General features: G+C 44.6%; 1 protein-coding gene across 1 annotated transcript; it reads right to left on the bottom strand.

Annotated features, from left to right (window-relative positions):
- Positions 1–28: 28 nt before the first annotated feature.
- MASP2 (mannan binding lectin serine peptidase 2) lies at positions 29–19854 on the bottom strand. The gene is made up of 10 exons (XM_030537393.1): positions 19681–19854; positions 17524–17701; positions 16434–16565; positions 9080–9276; positions 8384–8531; positions 7288–7406; positions 6000–6078; positions 4628–4765; positions 3797–3871; positions 29–1549 (listed from the first exon to the last, which is right to left on the bottom strand). The coding sequence occupies exons 1-10, from the start codon at positions 19837–19839 to the stop codon at positions 780–782; spliced, it is 1995 nt and encodes a 664-aa protein (XP_030393253.1). The 5' UTR covers positions 19840–19854; the 3' UTR covers positions 29–779.
- Positions 19855–20325: the final 471 nt, after the last annotated feature.

Below are 20325 nucleotides of genomic sequence, written 5' to 3'. Positions count from 1 at the left end.
TCTGCTCTGTCTGTTTGTTTTTGTAGAGCCAGGTTGTTGTTATAAGATCCCTGCAATTGTGACTAAGGGCATTTACTCTATTCTTAGTAATATCTAAACTGGCTCTTAAGAATAGAGCAGAAACGTTCTGTCCATACTTTGCCATCATCTTGCAGAGCTGGCCGGCTGAAGCTGTTGGGATTTTATCAGAGGCAGCAAGTGTCTCAAAGAACTAGTAAAAAATTTTTATTTCAACATTTGTATTCTAATTTGAGGGGAATTATTTATGGCTATGCTAATATAACAAGTGCTAAACTGTCTTTCCCACTGTCTCAAGTATGTTCTTCTATTAACTAGATTGGTTATACTATAGTTTTATTACATGTGTATTTTTTAAAAGGATTGTGATCCACAAAATTGGACACAATTTAATACTAACTTTCAGATGGAAAGTATTTAACACTTAAGATTGAGTTTTCTGTAATACTTTTTTAGTTAATGTAAATAAACTAAACAAGGTCCTGCTAAATGCACAGTTTCCCTTGATCATTTGAGCCTTCCACCTAGCAACAGGTATGGAAAGCAACTTTAAAATAAGATTTGAGTGTAAAACTAATTGATTAGGTTAGTTGGGCAGATAACACCTGAAAGTACTAATTGACAAAATGAAGTCTATTAAATCAACTTTAAAAATATTACAAAACTGGAATCTAATCTGTTAAATGCCTTTATGTACCCAAAGGGAAAATGTTAGTTTTACTCCCTTTTCATTGTTAGTTACTGCACATAAAGTAGACTATTTAAGAATTTTTCATAATGGTGTTTTCAATCCATGAAATGTAGTTAATCACTTTCGTATATACCCCATATTGGCCAGCAACCCCACAGTCTACGCCCCAGGACACAATACCACCAACAAACCATTTCTTAGTCAGATTATCTAAGAAAGTTAATGGTCCCCCACTGTCACCCTGGCAAGAATCTTTTCCCCCTTCCTCCTCCCCAGCACACAACATGTTTTCTGTTACTAGGAGAGATTTTCCAGCTGGCAGCTTTGCAAATGCCTCTTTACACTTTCTGTTGTCAATAACTACCAGTTCAACATACAATAGATGAGGGGAAAGCCTCCTTTTCTCAGTTCTTCCCCAGCCAGCTACAGTTCCCATATCATCTGTTTTCACATGGAATCTTTCTTCTTTTCTTGGCAAGCAAATAGGGGTAATATTTGCATTAAGTGGGACTTTATGTTTCAGTTTAATCAGTGCAATGTCATTGTTATAACTGGCGCCATCGATGTAACCTTCATGTACAAAAATTTCTTCTGCCCAGGCTTGTTGGTAGTGAACTGAATTTTTGTTCAGAAATCCCATTTTGATTGTCAGTGTTGATGGGTCTATTTGACTAATGACGACGTGAGCAGCAGTTAAAACCCAGTTGTCATACAAGAGGGCACCACCACCTCCTTTTCCATCTTCAGCAATTAGCATAACTTGCCAGGGGAACTGTCCAAGCTTTGCTGTTTTCCCTCCAATTATACGTTCCAGAGTTGTCCTGGTTTGTATTCCACAAACTGATAGAGAAGCACATGAAGTGATAAATATTTAGTAAAGATTTGGAATATGGCAAGTGGTTACTAAGTCTCACTCAGCTGAAGTCACCATGTGTAGACTTTGCATCTAACTAGCTAATCAATTTTGGAACACAGAAATCCGTCATCTGTGACCAGCCTGAAAACCTAGACAAGAACACAGTTGTAAACTTAAGTTTGCAAATGGGCTGACATCAAATAATATTGATTTAGAGGGTGATTTTCAATGGTCCTTGTGGTCCTAGCACACTTCTGAAACTCCTACCTTTAATTTCTTGCACTGTGAGCAGAATACACGTAGGGACCATCACTTAAGAAATGAAAAGTAGGATTCTTCAAGAAGAAAGAAAGAGGCTACATATGAAGTATGGGCATAAGGAGAAGATTAGGAGGTTCTTTGTGCTGTGTGGTCCCTATCTGTATTCCACTGTGGTTATGCATGTGCTTGGAGTCAGAGAATTTGAAAGTAGTGTCTGGTCTGTGCATGTGCTCTGGCTCATCTTGTGCCTCTGACGGAGGCAAAAAAGAACAGAATGGAAGCAACGGGGAAGGAGTGCAAGTAGTGGACAGGGGGACTGCACATCTCTAAGAACTCCAGTTATAGGTAAGTAATTTCCTCCTCTTCAAGTGATGGTCCCCATTGTATTCCACTGTGGGTGATTGACAAGCAGTACCTGATGAGGGCAGTAGGGTTGAATGGAAAACCTCCATCCCAAAGGATGCATCAGCAGCTGAGTCCTGTAGCAGAGTGTAATGCTTTGCAAATGTGGATGGAGCTCCATGTGGCTGCTTTACAGATATCTAGGAGCTCACTAAAGATTTCAACCTAGACCATGCAGCAATGAAAAGGAACTGAAGAGGCAATAGGTCCACCCCACCTTGTATCGCCTTGGTTGGAAGTGGGAGGTGAGCAGGGTGCGTGCACAGAGCAGTGGATGCTACTTTCAAAAATTCTCCAACTTTGGGTGCATGGTACATGTGTAATACACACTGGAATACAATAGGGACCATCACTCGAAGAACAGAAGGGAACAAAAACATTTAGTGTAAAACTACAGAGGTGAATGAAAATCAATTTTATTGTAAAGGACGCTTAATATAATACCACGTGAAATTACAGAGTAGCACAAAACAACTTCATGGGTTTTCATGCTCTCTAAATACCAGCTAATTAGGAAATATTACAGAGTCAGTAATTTAATCGCCTAAACATTAAAAATCATGACATTTTGCAGTAAAACTACCTGACAATGGGCTCATTTTCACTCAAGTATTTCTGTTCTAGCCTGATACTCATGCAAACTGGACCAATGTTGAATATACAAACTAAGAAATTCTAATTTTATTGTGAAACTTTTGCCTACTTCTGGTACCAGGCTCAAAAAGGCATCTTCTCTACTGTAAATTGGGTCAGACAGAATCAGATATGAGCTTAAGAGGTCCCGACATAGGCAGCGAGTTAAATGGGCCCATTCTCCACCAATAATTAAGTGGGCCTAGCTCCACCAATGTTTGGGCTTACCATGTTTCAGGGGGACATGGGGTCCAGGATGGCCTGGAGGGTTAGCAGGGGTGTGGGCTGGCACTGGCAGCAGTGAGACTTGGCCCCAGCCCACCCCTGCTCCGCCCCCATTCCATCCTCTTCCCAGCTTCCACCCCCTCCCCTGAGAGATGCTGGGAGCCAGTGAGACAAAGCTGAGCAAGGCAGGCTGGGTTGCTTGCTGCTGCTAGGGCCAGACCCCCTGCTAACCCCCCCGGCTGCCCTAGACCCCACGTGCCCCTGAAGGGCCCCCCCAAAGTACATGGCTCAGGATGGTTGCCCCGGTCCGTCCTATGGCTATTGCGAAAATTTAGACCCATAATGTGTCTCATCATCTTTTTCTGTAATTATATCACGTTCCTCATCCTGTTCAGTCTCAGATTACACCACTTCTAAAGGTATGTCTACGCTGGATGCTTTTTTCGGCAGTATGTAGAGTACCTGCATGGGTAGCTCCACCAGCACCATTATAAATAGCAATACAGATGATGAAGCATGGCTTAGGTGATAGAATACAGGCATACCCTATATGCTGCTGGATCCTTTTATATAACGTAATGAATAATGACCGTGTACTAGTGTAATTTTTGGCAACAGCAAATAGTTCTAAGACAAATTATACTAAACAAATACCATGTTCTTGCTAACCTACATCAATTATAAACTACTGGTATAAATTTATACATTACCTGGCTCACAGATTGGCAGTACTTTTTCTCCCTTAGAGTTCTTCCAGTATCCATCAGCACTACACTGATATCTACCTGAATGTCATAGAAAAGGCAAAAATACAAGAATGCACATGTTAAGTGGCCATCATGTTTTTAAAGCTCTGCATCTATGGAACATGGCTGTATCTGATCATATAAGTACAGAGTTTTTCAGTTCTCAGAGTTCAGGTCCTAATACCCTCTAAGCTTAGCGTTTGTGAATTCCTATGTGAAGGTAGCTCTGTGCATCATCCCTCTCACCAACTGGGCTGTGAGATGTGGGAGGTCAGGGCATTATGCAGCATAAGTATCCTACCTAAGCCTGAAGCCACCACTGTCACTTGTAAAGTGGCACCAGCAGATGTGACTTGAATGTAAATTTCACCCCCTGAAGGATAAGGGAATGTATGAAGTGTTAGGTACATTAATTAAATCCTCTGAAACAGATCTTTTGTCACACTCCAGAGCCAGTCCTCACATAAGGATCGTTTCTTAAAGATACACAATGTTTTTGAGATGAATATTAAACTGATCTTGAATATAATATTTTAGGGCCACGTTCTACTGAGCTAAATGTATTGCCTGTACATGCTACTGCACCATCCTGCATCCACCAGCTGCAGAAGAAGAATTCTGTCTTGAACCTCTCAGTCAAAGTGACTGGCTGAATTTTTTGTGCGCCATGCCTGATTTCTAAATGTTATTGCCTAATGCAGGGCCTGGACCTGGGAGATGCTGAGCACTGATGTCAGGAGTTGCTTGTTTTCAGCATCTGAAGAGCAGGCTCTAAGGAATAATGTCTCCCCTTACCATTATTACTTGCTTTCATAGTGTAGAAGGTGCTCTCGCATTCATACTGAATCTCAGCTTTGTAGGTAGTCACCTCTGGTCCTGTAATGTAAGTAACTGTGCCGTTGTCTATGTCTTCAGGTTGACCACAGTTGACAACTGAAAACAGTTCCGAAAGACAGAATTGTGAAAGGTTCTTCTAATTACCAATGTAAAAATGGTCTGCAACAGTCAAGCCAGGAGGGCAGGAGTTGATCGGCTCCTACCCCTGTCAAGAGTGTGGCATGGGAGGAAGTGTACTGTCTTCATGTCCTACTATATGGTGGCCCTCTGAGACAGGAGATAATCTCTAACTCCTTAGGATGCACTTTGAAAACAACTTAAAGGGAACCTTTTAAAACTAAAGAAAACATTAAAAAAAAAAGTGGCCCTTTTCAGTGTTTGTACATCGACTCTTGAGTGCTGATCTGCAGGGAGGGAACGGTGCAAGACTTGTTTTACCCAAGATTTTTTCTGGGGGTGAGGGAGGAGGTTGAGTGGTGAGTATGAGGGAAAGTCTTGATCAAGTGGAATTATTGGACTATCTTCTGAAGAGTAAATTATAATGAAACCAGACACACACATTTTTATAAAATTAAAGTTAAAGGTAGCATTTTTGGGTGCTGGAAGCAGTTATACCCAGGGCTTACAAGGAAACAGACATGCATTCTAATCTAGACCAGATCTACTATCTAAAGTATGTCATAGTGCATGTTGTTCATATAGGTAATTGTTATGACACACAGCCCAGAAGGAAGTAGGAATAAATCTAGAAGTTCTACTACCAGAGAATTCAATGCTTCTTATAAGGGAAGAGACTATGCCTAATAGTTCTGTTCCCACGTGCTAGTGACTTGCTTTGTGAGCTATACCAAGTCCCTTTTACCTCACTGTGTCTCCATTTGCCCACGTACAAAATGGGCATGTCACTACCTACAGTACCACCTACGTGTTGTGAGGATTTGAACTTACTTAACATAAAGTAGTTGTAATCTGTGGGGGGAGGTATTGAACAATCAGAATAGTTTCCCTCTATGCTAATAGCCCTCATAAGTTTCTGGATACCTTTAGTGTAGTTTCCAAGTAAACTAACTTGGTGTTGCTACCATCATTGCTTTATAAAACATGCTTTTAAGGAATGGTGGAAAAAAATCAAGACAGCTTCTAATTTTTAAATATGAAATACAATTGAAATAATAAGAGGGGCGACTTTTACGCAACTTAAAAAAAAAAACCAAGCCTATATTGCCTCCTACATCTTGGCACTTATGAAGGTAATTTTATATTCTGGGTTTGACAGGAGAATTAAGACACTGGTATACTGTAAAGTTGAAGACAATTAGTGTTGACTTACTGATACACTTTGCCATCGGTTTGTTCCAGGAACCACTCTTCTGACATTCTGCTTTAAAAGACTTCAAAACCAGTTCATTCTGCAAGAGGAAAATAGGAAATGTATTTATTTCTCTAAAATGACTAACTTGGCTTCATTAATAATCATGATGTTGCTTATTGGGAGAACGTGTCAATTAAATATAATGTATAGAGTTTTAGCTCTGATATGAAATGAAAAGTATGCATAAAACAGATGTATATAGGTTTGTGATGCCATTCTCAGATGTCCTACTTTGTTCTTAAACACTACATGTATCATTTTAGTGAGGGGAAAAGGTATTTTCTATACTGCACTCGGATACAAACATAACCTTTCTTACCACGATTTGGTGGAATAAGTGAGGGTAACTTAACACTTCTGGATATTTGTTTTGGAGTGGCAGTTCTACCCACTTATGCCTGCCATGTGCTCCTAATGGTTAACAATGGAGATGGCTAAAGTCATATACAAATATTTCAAGTAAGAGCATGCTGTATCGTCTGGATTTTATCTATTTCAGTACATGAGCACACCCTTTATTGCATCTCATTTTGATTATTAATTTAAACTAACACAGCTCAGATGCATCTAGTTACCCTGGGTCTGTACATGAACAACAATGTCCTCAAATTGTCAAAAGCAGGACAGATTCTAGAATCTTAATGAATGTACAGAAACTGGAGAGAAGACTATTAATGTGGGACTAGTACACTTTTTATATTGATCATGACAATGAGCTTGTGTGAAACAAAAATAATAAAGGCCAAATTGTGATAAGTTTGCTCTTAGTGGGTGCTGTATTTGGAATATCTTCAGAAATTACCTAATAAACACTGAAGTTGAAATGCTATAGGAATGAATATAAAATGTCTTCCAGTGCAGCAATAGAGAGCAAACATCTGCAGAGATGTAGTAACAATTTAAAGAACTTTTTAAAAAAATCATTCCACTCCATTAAGACAACACGGCAAATGTTTTTAAAGTTATTCTCTAGCTCCCAACTCAATTACAGACAAATCTAAGTGATGTCCAGAAAGCTTCTAAATCCCGACACTAAAACTTGTTTGGGAAAGGACAATTTCGGAAGGACCACACCTGCACAATAACTAATGCAAACTGTGTGTGTATAGTTGATGAATCCACAATTACACTAGGAGCAGCACAGAAGTTAGCCACTGTACAAAGTCATTTAACTGCAGAGAAACACATTTAATTCCACAAATTAACCTCCCTAGGGAAACCAGAGAAGGAGCTGTAGTTTACCTACTTCCAACAGCACATATCCAGTATCACAGGATAGAGTATAGTAGTCTTTCAGGATGTATTTTGCTTGCACTGGATTGATGCGACCATGGGGTGGTGCTTTAGGACTGGGGCATGGCAAAGCTGTAGAGGGATGGAAAACAAAAAACATTATCCTTCCTCCTAAAGCAGATTCTAATCTTTGTTTCTAAATCTGATGTTAGGAAACCAAATACCATATTTTCCCCTCACAGCATAACTAAGACCAAAGGGAAACATTTCATAGAGAAATGTGTAAACTTGCTATGTTGTACTCATGACCAATGGCTGGGTCACACAGGACTGACTAGTCTTCCTGAAGCTGTGGAGTGAAGGGCATCTCTATAGCCTGGACATCAATTCATAGTTTACCAAGCTGGGTGCTTGTTTCTTAAAGCCAGAGCCAGGCCAGACTATTCTGACGCTAGACCCAAGGAAAATCTCACCATGCACCGTTGTTCTGGCTCTCCACAAGGGGTTTTACATTGTTAATAAACTAAGTATGAAAGCAATTTAGAATGGTTTGCTTGCTGTGCATGCCTCACTGAAATGAAATCCTGGAAGTGCTCTGCAGCTGAAAATTAAGTAGGGGGAAGTGTCAGAGATGCACTGTGGTAGTGTAACAGCAGTAGCAAACAGCACTGCATCAGTCAGCACTGTGCTGTACACCTTGGTCTTTTGGGACTTCTCACTGATAGAAATTCTCCTGTTCCAGAAGTGCAAGCCCTTACTACTTGAGCTAAAGGAGAATCACTGGTGAGCAGCATCGAGCCTATGAGACGCAGTTGATTCTATCCAGTATAGAGAAGTGGCACACTTACACAATAACCAGTTCATTACATGATCAAGCTTCTGATGCAACAGGAAGTGCAGGTTAGTTTGAAATGAATAGCATAGCAATATTGTCAGTGAAATGGATCTCCCAGAAACCTTACTACTGATCCTAGCCAAAAAGGTGATAGACTGAGAATGTAGCCAGAATTAACATGAGCATAAAGAAGTTTGTCTCTGGAATCAGCATCAGCAGCCCTGTCTCCTACAGAAGAGCTAGATTTACAAATGGCAAGAACTGAGCTACCCACCTGTTGTAGTGTATGAGATCTTCCAACCAGTATGGTCTCCGGAGATATCGGTGGTGAAAGTAATATCCACAATGTTGCTGCCTGTCTCAATTTTTGGAGGTACATTCTGCCCACAGAACGGGCCATATTCCTTTTTGGGTGTTTTAATCTGAAACAGTGAGAAGAGTCAGACAACTATGCTTTGCCCATTCCTGGGTATTCAGATCATCTAAGGAGCATACAACTTGACTTCAATATGACACCCAGGTAGGAACTGTGCAGACCTCTAGCTGTGGCTCTCTTAGGGGATGATAAATTTTGTTAAATGTTCAATAGAAACAAAGCTATTGTTATCTCATTGATGACGTCATCAATAATTGCATATCGAGCATCTTTCATCAAAGCATCTCAAAAGTGCTTTAGAAATATTATGCCTCACAACATCCTCATGAGGTAGATATTATGTCCATTTCACAGGGTGGCAAGCTGGCACAACAAGAGGTTAAGTCACTTGCCTGAAATCACACAGTGAGTTTAGGGCAGAGCTTAGGATAGAAGCTGGGAATCTTGCTTCCCAATCGTTTTATGAAAGTGTGGTGTTCTTGGTGACATTCACAAACAAGAAAACCTTAAAAGGGAAGGGATAAAGGGCACAATTTGAGGAAGGTGAAGCAAGCGACGAAGGCTGTGATGAAAAAACAATGAGACTCAACAGACCTTAAGGGCATCATAGGGACACACTGTTTCCACGTGACTTTCCACGTTAAAGGTTTCCACAAATTCCAGGACGATCATGAAGCCATCTTCCACCCGGATAGTGTAGCTGCAGGTGGAGAGTTTGGGATAAGGCTTGGGATAATTGGGGCTGGTGATCACTCCAGATCTCTTAGTAAAAGCATTGTTTTGACACTGAGCTAGAAGAAGAAAAACAAAAACAGTAACAGTGATAATTTCCCCTAGAGCTGCATCTCCTCACACAGTAGGAATTTTAGGGCTTCTGTTACACTAGGCTCTCTTCTGGAGAAGAATTTTCAAATCATTGCTTAGGACACAAGGGAAACAAATTGTGTCTGTGTGTGTGGGGGGGGGGGTTGCTTACAGATGTCCCTAGTCTGGATTTGTCCCTCTTGCAAAAGTCACTAGATCAGTCAGTGACTTTGGGGCATAGTTAGAGGCCCAGCACCATACAGCAGTTCTGTCTCAGGAATGGTACCTTGACACGGGCAGGGATTGAGTGGGAAGAAGAGGCGGAGCCAGAAACTTAATTGCCAAGGTGTTGCAGGTCAGAATTAAGAGGCCATAGTAGGGCTGTGTCAGTCCAGCAGTGGCTGGCTGGGAAATATTAGAATGTGACTGAGCTGGGAGGCAGACAAGAGTGAAATAGAGAATCTGTACATCAGGTCTGCGATGCTCCAGCAATGCTGTAAACTGCTAAATGCATGGCTTTCCTACTGTAGCCAGACTGTGCATGGTTCTAGCCAAAGCTATCAGTTTCTCACTTCCAGAAGCCTCACAATACATCTCATCCTTCGTCCTTTGCCAGACATTGAAGATATTTTATTCTCTGGGCAAAACCAGCTGTGCCCCTTGAAGCCACAATGCTTCCTGCTGAAGAGAGACAGGGAGGAACAACCACAAGGCTCTCTGCTTGTTGATTGCTGTGAAGTGGTGCTTGGATCAGCTGGGCACCAAGGGTTTATGATGTGCTGCCAAGAGTCAGATGAGCAGCTTCCTTTAATTAATAGGGAATGATGGACCAGTTGCTAAATCTGGCATATTGTTCAGTCTATAGCAGCACTGGTAAAGCTAAATTAATTATAAAAGGGAAAACTGTTTAGCTTTAAAAAAAACACACCCATAGGCCCACAATGCCAATCCCGGTCATCAAAAATGCCATCACAGGCCCCCGCTTCATTACACACACTCAATGTTCTAAAACAGAACTTTCCTATGCATTGCCCATCACATTTGTGTTGTCTAATTAGAGGGCAAGCATCTCAGGGACTGTCTATTGTATGGTGCAGAGCATGTTCGTGCCACTTAAAAAATTCTCAGGTTTCCTATGGTAAAATTGTGGGCTCCTCTTATTTTAGAGAATGAAACCTGTTCTCACCTGACCCTGAGTTATACAACAATCCAGTCTGCTGATGCTCAAATTTACACTGTAAACTTCTTGAGGCAGAGATCATATGTTTGTTATGTGTTTGAACAGTGCCCAGCATACCTGCACTTCCACAATACAAACAGTAACGTGCTCTGGGCTCTGCTTACATTTCTTTTAGAGAGGTAGTATCCTTCCAGAACAAGCTGAAGTTTCAGAACCATCACTCTGACCAGCTCTTCTGGAGCAGCTCTGAGCAACTACATAAACCTATTTATCGCCGTGGTACCTGAGCATCAGAGTGCATTGTATTTCAACCTTGTCACCCAAACATCAGAACAACAACATACAGATTGTTAGGCTTTTTGCTTTAATACCAGGCTCCTCTGTCATGGAATCTGAATACACTCTCAATCTTAACGTCCTGGACGAAGTGCCCGTCCCGCCTGCAGAGTGCAGTTGCTTTTGCCCTGAAGGAGTGACTAAGTTCTTTGGTGCACTAAAGTGCCAGGAGTTTGGCAGCTGATTTTGACTCTGCTCTTGCAGCCCGCTGCTCACTTAATTTGTTTCCTGTAGCTGGTATAAAGGAATCAGTTGAGCTAGGTTAGATGTTGACACCCATTTCTTCCTCCCACTCCACACACACCAGAAGAATAACTGGCAATTGCTTTTTTCTTTAAGTCACTGCCACATTTTTTCCCACTAAATGGATGGCCCTGTAATTCTACGGTCTGTGCCTCAATGTACTGAAGCCTTTGGTGAGTATTAGAAAACTAGGGCCCCACGAGGCTATTAATCTTCTGTGATATGCCTTCCTGAGCCATTGGTGGTGTTGCTTACAGTACTGATTGGGAGACTTTGGGTTCCTTCCTTTGCCCTTAAGAGCTTGGTGGAAAGTAGCATGACCACATCCTCACTTTCATCCATTGCAGGGCCAGAACAAGAAGGAAGTCCTATTCAATACAAAACATTAACTCCTTCCTGGTCACAAACAAGGTAGTGGAAAATTGCTTGCTCTCCAAAAACTACATTTCCCTTGTATCACGAGAGGCTGGGCTAATCCTATCACCCTTATGAGTGGTCATAAAACAGGCAGAAGCCAACGGTACCCTTCTAGTCTGGAGAGAGAGACAGTGCATGTTCAGTACCAAAAAGCCAATACTTTACCTACACAAGCCTTCACCCATGCCTTGCTTCTACTGCATGAATTAGGAATACCCGTGGAAGCGAGAGTGTGGGACAGGGCTATCTCTGTTACAATGACCTCTGTGCTAGGCTACTTGATCTTGGCTTCCATTTATTATACATGGGAAGTTATATACTATAGTTACTGTAATCATCATATTTAAAATACTGGGATTAGTTAGAGAAGAGATTAAAGGGCAACAGGATAGAGAAATCTAAGACAATGAATATTACAGAAGTGGTCAGTTGGGCTCCCATATTTTGTGCATATATTACCTATCACCACAGTATCCAAAGACTACTTACTTTCTCTGATAATACAAGAACAAAGGGAGACCTACATGAAATTAAGGGCCAAGAAATTTAAAATCAGATATAAGGAAATATTGTTTTTAAATGTTGCATATAATTAGGGAGTAGGTAATGGGGTAGATCACTTGATAATTACCTGTTCTGTTCATTCCCTCTGGGGCACCTGACATTGGCAACAAGGGGTTGGACTAGATGATCTACTGAGATTATTAGGGGTGGAAGGGACCTACGATTCTAAGACAGGATCCTGGGCTAGTATGACCATTCTTATGTTCCCTGTGGAACTTGCTGATACATGATGTTAATAAAACTAAGAGTTTATTGGGATAAAAGCAGACTAGACAATTACAACTACACTAACTAGGACCAAAATGTTTAAGGGGGATCTACACAGGACATAAGGCAGCAGCCACCATTTAGGGTTAGGAAGGAACAGCTCACAGAACCGTTCATTCTGAACCGTTCAGAACCATTGATTATGAGAGATTTATATCATTCTCTGAAGCATTTGGAACAGACCATTGTCAGAGACCAGGCACTGAACTAGATGAACCACAGGTCTGATCCAGTAAGGAAATTCCTATGTTCCAGAATTGCCCCAAAAAAGTGTTTATCTCCTAACATAGCACAAACAAGAGGTTTGTGGAAAAGCTCTTTGGGGCAGGAACAGTCTATTTGTACCGTTCAGACAGCGCCTCGCACAATGGGCTCCTGGTCTGTAACTGGAATCCCTCAGTGCTGGCACAATACTAATAAAAAGAGGAAAGTGCAGACAACTCACTAATTCAGAAAATGGGTCCTCAATCTTAACTTTGTGCTGAAGGACTGAGGAAGAGAAAAGATGGAGGCTAATTCATTCTTCATGCTCACTTAAACCTGGCTCCTTTGAGCCATGAGTGTCCATTGCGACTCATTGTGGTTGGTGGTTTTCCAAGACGACAATTTGGGGACATGTGAACAGACACCAATAAACCCTCTTGATCCATAGCCATGAGCAGCGGCAAAAACCAGCTGACCAGACAGGAACAGGCGCCTCATGCCAGACCAAGGGATTTGCAGCTTGAAGATGAAACACTTTAAGACCCTGTTCTACTTTTCTATTCAATAGCTCCTGGATGTGGCCATGGGGAGCTGCCTTTGAAAGGGCTGTATTTTTACTTCACAGATCTGCAAGTGAGAAACTCATAAACTAGCCAGCACAAAAAGAATCAAATAATGTTCAAACAGCGCTCAGCAGGAATGCAGAGCCTGGGTTTCTCAGACCAACCTTTAGAGCTGCCCAGAGAGCACTCAATTATACTTAGTCCATATTTTTCATTCGAATCACAGTGAGCTGTTCGCCAGAGACTTGAACTCTAAAAAATGAGCCCCTCTAAACTTGTGAGCTCAGAGCCACTGGCTCATTAGGTTTCTAACAAAAAGTCAGTCGTAAATCGTGCCATTGGGCCACCAGAAAAATCTCAAGCTGCTATAAGCATGGAAGCCAACAGAACTATTGCGAGCATGAAGCAGCCTTCAAGACAAGATCAAGTACATCAGGACAGAGCCTTCCTACCCATGAAAGAGCTAGTCAGTCTGAGATTGGCACTGTGATCTCTGTCTAGGTTTGAATATAGCCTTCATCACCAGAGTATCTAAGCACTTCGCACTTGTGGTGCATGGGGGGAGTTACCCTCACAACATCCTTGTGAGGTAGGGAAGTGGTGGTGTTCCCATTTTACAGATGGGGAACTGAGGCACAGGGTAGATTAAATGACTTGCCTAATGTCACACAATAAGTCAGTCACTGAGCCGGGACTGAGCCTAGGTCTTCCAAGCCTGTGTCTGATGCTCTACCTATTAGACCATCCTTCCTCCCACTCTTCCCTTGGAACAGGGATTTGGGGTATGCACGAACGGAGCATAGAAAAGTAGAGATTGGAGTAGAGAGAGACAGCTTCTGAGGCTTGTTTTAAGTGTCCTCCTGCCCTGATTTTTTTACTTCAGTGATGAAGAGGCTCCACAGCCATTAAACTATCCTTGGGCTCATGAACTTACTGATCTTTTTAATTTATCTTCAGGTGGATTTTCCTGGAGCCTCTCAGTTCCACTAGTGAATGTCCCACTTGCAGCCAGAAAACAGGGACTGGAACCTGGCCAGTGAACACCCCATTGAGGTTACCTAGCAAGCTCCTGTGTTACCTTGAGACAGGAAGAGAGGCATGGATCAATGCTATGGGGACAGTGGAGACTGCACCCCAGGAGTTCACCTGGCCACTACTGTGCCACTGATAAAGAAGGAACCACACACTGGATGGAGCCACTTATTTAAATCCACCTCTTCACTCTGCTGTATCCAGGATCCTATCTTTGTCAGTGGCAGACAGAGGACACCTGGCAGCATAGGAGACCTCAGCTGAGCTGCCTTGGGGCTACATTTGGAGCTCTGGATCTGTCAGGCAAGAGATGGCGCTTCCCTTCCGCACCCAGTGGAAAGACACACTCCCCCAAAGCTGGCTGCTTTGCTTACACTAACCGCTTCATTCTTTTCTACAGCAAAGCACCAGGAGCCCTTTGCACAGGGCTCACCAGACTGCACCATAAAAACAGGGCTGGGTTTCCAGTGGGAGATGTGGCTAAAGTCATGAAGTTTGGGTCCAGATCCAGATTTTTCCCCACAGTGTCAGCATGCTCAAAACTGGGGCTTTGGGCTTGTCTGAACACAGACACGAGGTTCTCTCTTGGAGTCGAACTTACCGAGTATTCAAACTGGGGGAGGAATTCAGGCCCTGTTCTAATTTAAGCACTTTGATCAGTCAAGCAAGAAAAGCCATGGGCTTAAGACTAGAGGCAGTCCCATCTCTAGGTAGCTTTACTGCCAATAGGACAGCTCTCTCTTATCAGCCTCTGCCTTATCTGCCTTCTCCTTTCCTCAGCAGCACATGGCAATGCAAAGAAATGATGGGGAGGCTGCAGTTGACTTTAGAAACAGAAAAGGCCATTTTATTGTCCGCAGGAGGCAGGTCTGGAAGGAAGGAAACCGAGACATGGACATGCGCAAGTCACTAATAAAGCAAACAAGCAGAGCTGGTGTCCCTGTGACATGCAGCTATGGACAGGTCAGGAAGAAGGATGAGCCAGCTCTTCCCAGTACATCTGTCTTGATCTCTGCCTATGCGAGGAGAAGCTTAATTATCTCACACTGGAAAATAAAGGAGAAAGACAGTAAATGAATAAGAGGGCAGCCAGTCTCAGCCTTCCTGGAGTGGGGCCAAAAACTCAAAGGTGGCAGCTGTCAGCATGTTTCCAAACAGACCTTTGGAGTCTGAAGGCTGGAATGAGCTCAGCGCTTGCCGTTTTAAATCAAGATGGGAGATTTGCTTTAAAAACAACAACAAATCCAGCCCCCCTGCTGTTACAAGCCCTAGTGATGGGAAGAGGAAAAGGGACTGGGGCAGCAGGCAGGAGTTATCAATGCACTAGAGATATGCCTGAGTCGCAGAGTCTGGCTCCCACATCGGGCCCAAACATCCCTCCAATTTGTGCATGTTTGCAATGGGCTGGATTGAAACTCTAGATCCAGAGATCCAGGCTTGAGCTTCAGAGTTTAGATCTAAATCCATAGCGAAGTGGTGGAAAAGCTGGGCCGCCGTGTCATTCCACCCCAGCCTTGACCAAGTACAAAGTAGCCCTGGTTCTCCCCAGGCTCAGGAGCCAGCTCCCGGTCAGCAAACCTGCATGAAGCAGGGAAGAGTCTGGCACCAGGAATCTGCACGTTTTGCTGCAGGCAGAACCAAGCCCAAGGTGTTGATCATTGCACTGATTTCGACAGATATTCACTCCTTATTGTCAGATCATAAAACCTTCCTTCAGCAGCACGTGCAGAGCAGCAGAGACAGCCAGCAGCCATTCTCTGTCGGAACTGGGAATCCACTATCACTCATCGGCAGATTGTTCCTCCTCGAAGCAGCCCCAGGCTCAGGTCCCGAAGTGCCAGAAGACTCAAAAGTATTATCCATCGCAGCACACTCAGAAGGCAGGAGTGCTGGCTGGAGGGGCTGGGCTGACAGCCCTGCAGACTGAAGGTCTCTGATACAAGCAGCCACGGGGCAGGCTTCCTTTCTCCAGCCAACATGCCAAAAACCTGACCTGGAGGGATGATTTCTGGCAGCGTTCTACCTTCTATGTCTAGCCAAGCACTGGCCTCTCTTCTGAGACTGCTGACACTAGGGCTGGTGAATGCCAGGGGCAGGAATCCGGGATGCCTGACTTGCAGGAGCTAGACTGAGGCTCCCCTGCACTCTGCCATCAGCTGAGGAATGGGTGCACTGACTCACACCCTGCAGGGTGACTTCAGCTGGCCTGCAGGGGCCATAAGCCAGCTCTGAACATGGCCACGACGTGGGTTGCTCACTGACCTGTTGTCTCGAGGGGGAGAGGGACTCCTGTTCTGACAGAGAGGGGGCAGCCCACCCTGCACACGGGCAGACTCACCTGCGCAGGTCCTCTTGTTTTCATGGAGGATGTAGCCAACCCTGCAGCTGCAGTAGAAGCCGCCCAAGTAATTATGACAGTGATGGTCACAAAGCGGTTCGTCGTCAATCAGCAGCTCACACTCATCAACATCTAGCAGGTTGAAACACAGCAGCATTAACTTGACTGCAATGTGTTGGGGGAGCTCTGAGCAGGACTGAAATGGGAACTGGGGGGAGGTGGGAACAGATCAGGGACATGTTTTTGGAAAGGGACTCAATACCCTTTAAACATGTGTGTGTGTCTGTTTGGGCCAGGCTGGGTATTTGTTGGTATTCTTTGTAAAACATAAAGGCGGGGCTTTCAGAGGAGTCTAAGCCAGGCAGGGACAGGTTACCCCAGGAAGCGAATGCGCCTGGTGCTTCTGAATCACTCTGGGGCTTTACAAACACACTTCTCCTCCCACTCCTTCCCCTCAGCTTGCAGGAAGATCCCCTGCTCTAGGCACCATATGCAATTCAAAGCCAAACACCCACCACAATCTGACAGCTTGTGAAGGAACATACAGGGGATTCTCCCTTCCTCAGACACTAGCTCCGCCTGACCTGCTCTGACAGTGCCGTCTTGCACAGTGATTACTGATGCCAGCTTTGTATTCTGATCTCACACGGATTCCTGCCGTACTCCCTTGTCCTAGGTAGAATCTACCTCCTAACACTTTGCTCTCCTCCAGCTCTCTCAAATCCTTTACAGGCGTTAATTAACCATCACAGCAGCCCTGGGTGGTAAATGGGAGTCTCCCCATTTTGTCCATGGGGGAAGAGCAGGTTCAGAGACAGGAAGTGACTTGCCCAAGGTCACACAATGAAACAGTGGCAGAGTTGGGGATAGAACCCAGATGTCCTGAGTTGTAGACACCTACTCGAGTCCTACCTGTAACGAATACAGTTGCTCCTAATCCATTCGCTAGTAGCAGCGGGCCGAATCTCCATCCACCTGGGAAGCCCAACCGTCTCCTTCGGCCAGCCCCTGGTGCTAGCAGCCAGAGTCCCTAGCGTAGCTGGGCTGGTTTCTCTACCCATTCCTCCTCACTGCGGGGCCCATCTCTCACCTTCAGCTGCATAGAAGGCCTCGAAGCCAGTGAACAGGTTCTCGTTGGAGTAGTCAGATCGGAACGTCACAGTAAGGGTGTTGTCAATGGAGTGGTACGTTCTGTTGCCCGGAGCCTCCTCGGTGTCTGTGCTCTCGCGTCCACACAGTGTGGCCACTAGCTTCCCGCCGGAGCTGATCTGTGCAGGGGATGGAGGAGTCAGTCAAGTTTACGCTCAGCTACAGCCTCTATTTTCACACCCGCCCCCCACCCAGTGCATGGAGCCCAATCAGGGGGACCAGGAGCAGGTCCTTGTGCAGGGCCACACCCAGCTCCCTCCCTAACCATGGTATGCCCCATTGTCAGCTCTATATAATTATCTCCACCCCTGCCTGCTTCTAGCTTGTCTTGATTCCCCCACCACCCCCTTTAAGCTGTGGCATCTCCCCCTCTGCAGCCTCGGAAGCATGACCAAGCAAGGATAGAGGGACTGGTGATTGCTGGAGAGGCAAGAAAAGGAAGGAAGAACTATGACAGGCACTAGCAAGAGCAGCTTTAACTTGTAGCCAGGGCTCCACAGGACCCTGAATGAATCAGCACATCCACCACGTGCCCTGGCCACGTGCTCTCCACTCTGCTGGCAGAGCTGAGGCCGAAGGTCCCCTGCTCCTGGCGGACTTTCCCCCACCAGGAACTTTGTTCCCCAGTGGCACAATGAGGGGGTTTAGAGGTACAGCATTTGTGATGAAGACCATCCGTCTGGATTTGGTTATACAATCGCGGATATCACATTTCCCCACACCCTGACTTGCCCCCCCCCATTTGCCTCCCCTCCCTTAAATCCTCGGCTGTAAAGTTCATTGCCTGAACCCTCCCTTCCCCCCAACACACACACACACACACACACACACACACAAGTCCAGGTTCTGTTTGCTGTGGGTTTTGTTCCTGTTTGCTTTCCTCTTTGATCCTCTGTGGGAGCAATCCGCTGGGCTATGCCCAGTCACAGGCGAAAGTAGGGATGAGGGTTAAACACAGGTTAAACACACACAGCTTTGAATTTACCGTAAAGCCCTGCTGAGCTGGGTCTCTCCATTCCCACATTCTCTCTGATGCAATGTTTCTTGGTGGGAAACACCCACTGGATTCCCCAAGTGTCCCACTCCCCGGGCCCCATGTCCCTGAACGTTTTGGACGCTGCTACTAAGCCAATTTTGATAAACAGGATTTGTGCTGCCCCTGGGGGTGGGGGAGATGAGAGCTCATGCACACAAGTTCGAGCAGTGGGTAAGAGGCTGAGCAGTCTGACCGACAGGGTGCAGCCTCCGAGAAAGACGTGGTGAAAAGCACTATGGCTTTAGAGCACTGGGTTCCCAAACTAAGAACCCGCGAACCCCTTTCATTAAAATGTCACGTCTGGTGAACTCCTAAAAATGAATATTTCCAGGGATTTTCTCCCTTGCCTCAGCATAAATTATAAAAGCAGTGATCTTGGAAATATAAAATTTGTTTTTATGACATGCTTATAACACACTATTTATTAACTATGATTTATCACAGTATTTTTAATACATTATGAAAATGGCAGCAGTCTTTCAGGATCTCACTTTTGTAGCTTGTATCACTTTTGATTATGCCTCTTATAAGACAAGGCTCCTATCAGAGGCGCCAGTGGAAAAAATGGGTTCCAGGGGCAAAGCCCCTGTGCATGAAAGAAAATTTCAACATGTCCCATCTGCCCAGGGCACAGAAATTCAGCATTTCCATCAACTCCAGTTTTCTTCCAGTGATGCTTCCTGATCCTGTGGGCCTATGTGACTGCATTACTTGCAAATCAGTTGAGCCCAAATATTACAAGGAGATCTGACCATAAGAAAAACTGATTCCTTGAAACTTGCAAACTCAGATGGAGCTGGTTGTGCTATATCTCGGTATCCACATTTCAATCTGAATGTGGAAGAGGATATGCAGCTCTAGGAGACACAGACAATATAAAGCAAACTACCTAGAAAAATGCATGCGTCTCTACAGAAGTGCACATGCACTCCCACAAACATACACATCTCATAGGTCTCGTATACATCCAGCCTTCAACGTGCCCAGACACAAAGTTCTATATTAATACAGATGCCTCACACATGACCACGGATCCCCTCTTTGCCCCGAGGCTCCACGTACCTTCACGTAATCATATTCACACAGGTAGGACAGCTCCATGTTAAAGTGGGTGAAGTAGATCCGGATGGTGTATCCCTTGGGGACACTGATATTCCAGGTTCTCTCCTTGCTGTTGGGGTACACGTTTGGGAAGTCTGGGGATGTGATCCTCCCATACATTTTCTGCAGCTGGATGTTGCTACCCACTCCATGGCAAAGGGCCGCCACGAGGAGGTACAGCCTGCCCCAAATGGAACACAGACAGTAACAAGGGGGGTGAATGTTAGCTCAGAGATCACACTCGCTACACACCAAGGGCACTAGTCAACATCTCTGCACCTGATGCTCCTCTCCTGTGTAAATGCCTTGGGTGTCAAAGGAGTGCTGCTGACATAAGACCCAGGAGAGGAGAACTGGGCTGCATCTCCTTGCATAAAAACAGGACAAAGAGCTAGAGAACCCAGGCTGCCTGAGAAGACCCTCCTTGACTGCACTCACCTCATCCTTCCACAGTCCCTCCGGAGCCTGTAGCAGCTTGTCCTGGTGCGTTTGCCTCTGAGGGTGTTTGCTTTGCTGTGTTTGTCTGGCTCTTGAACTCTGATGTTTATCTCCCTTTCCCCTCTCAAAAGTTGAGTTCTGGGAACAGCAGTTATAACAGAGTGGGCT

This window comes from Gopherus evgoodei, chromosome 18 (genome assembly GCF_007399415.2).
Source record: "Gopherus evgoodei ecotype Sinaloan lineage chromosome 18, rGopEvg1_v1.p, whole genome shotgun sequence".
NCBI lineage: Eukaryota > Metazoa > Chordata > Testudines > Testudinidae > Gopherus > Gopherus evgoodei.
Note: the sequence above shows the minus strand (reverse complement) of the source record. Positions and strands in the feature narration are given on the sequence as shown.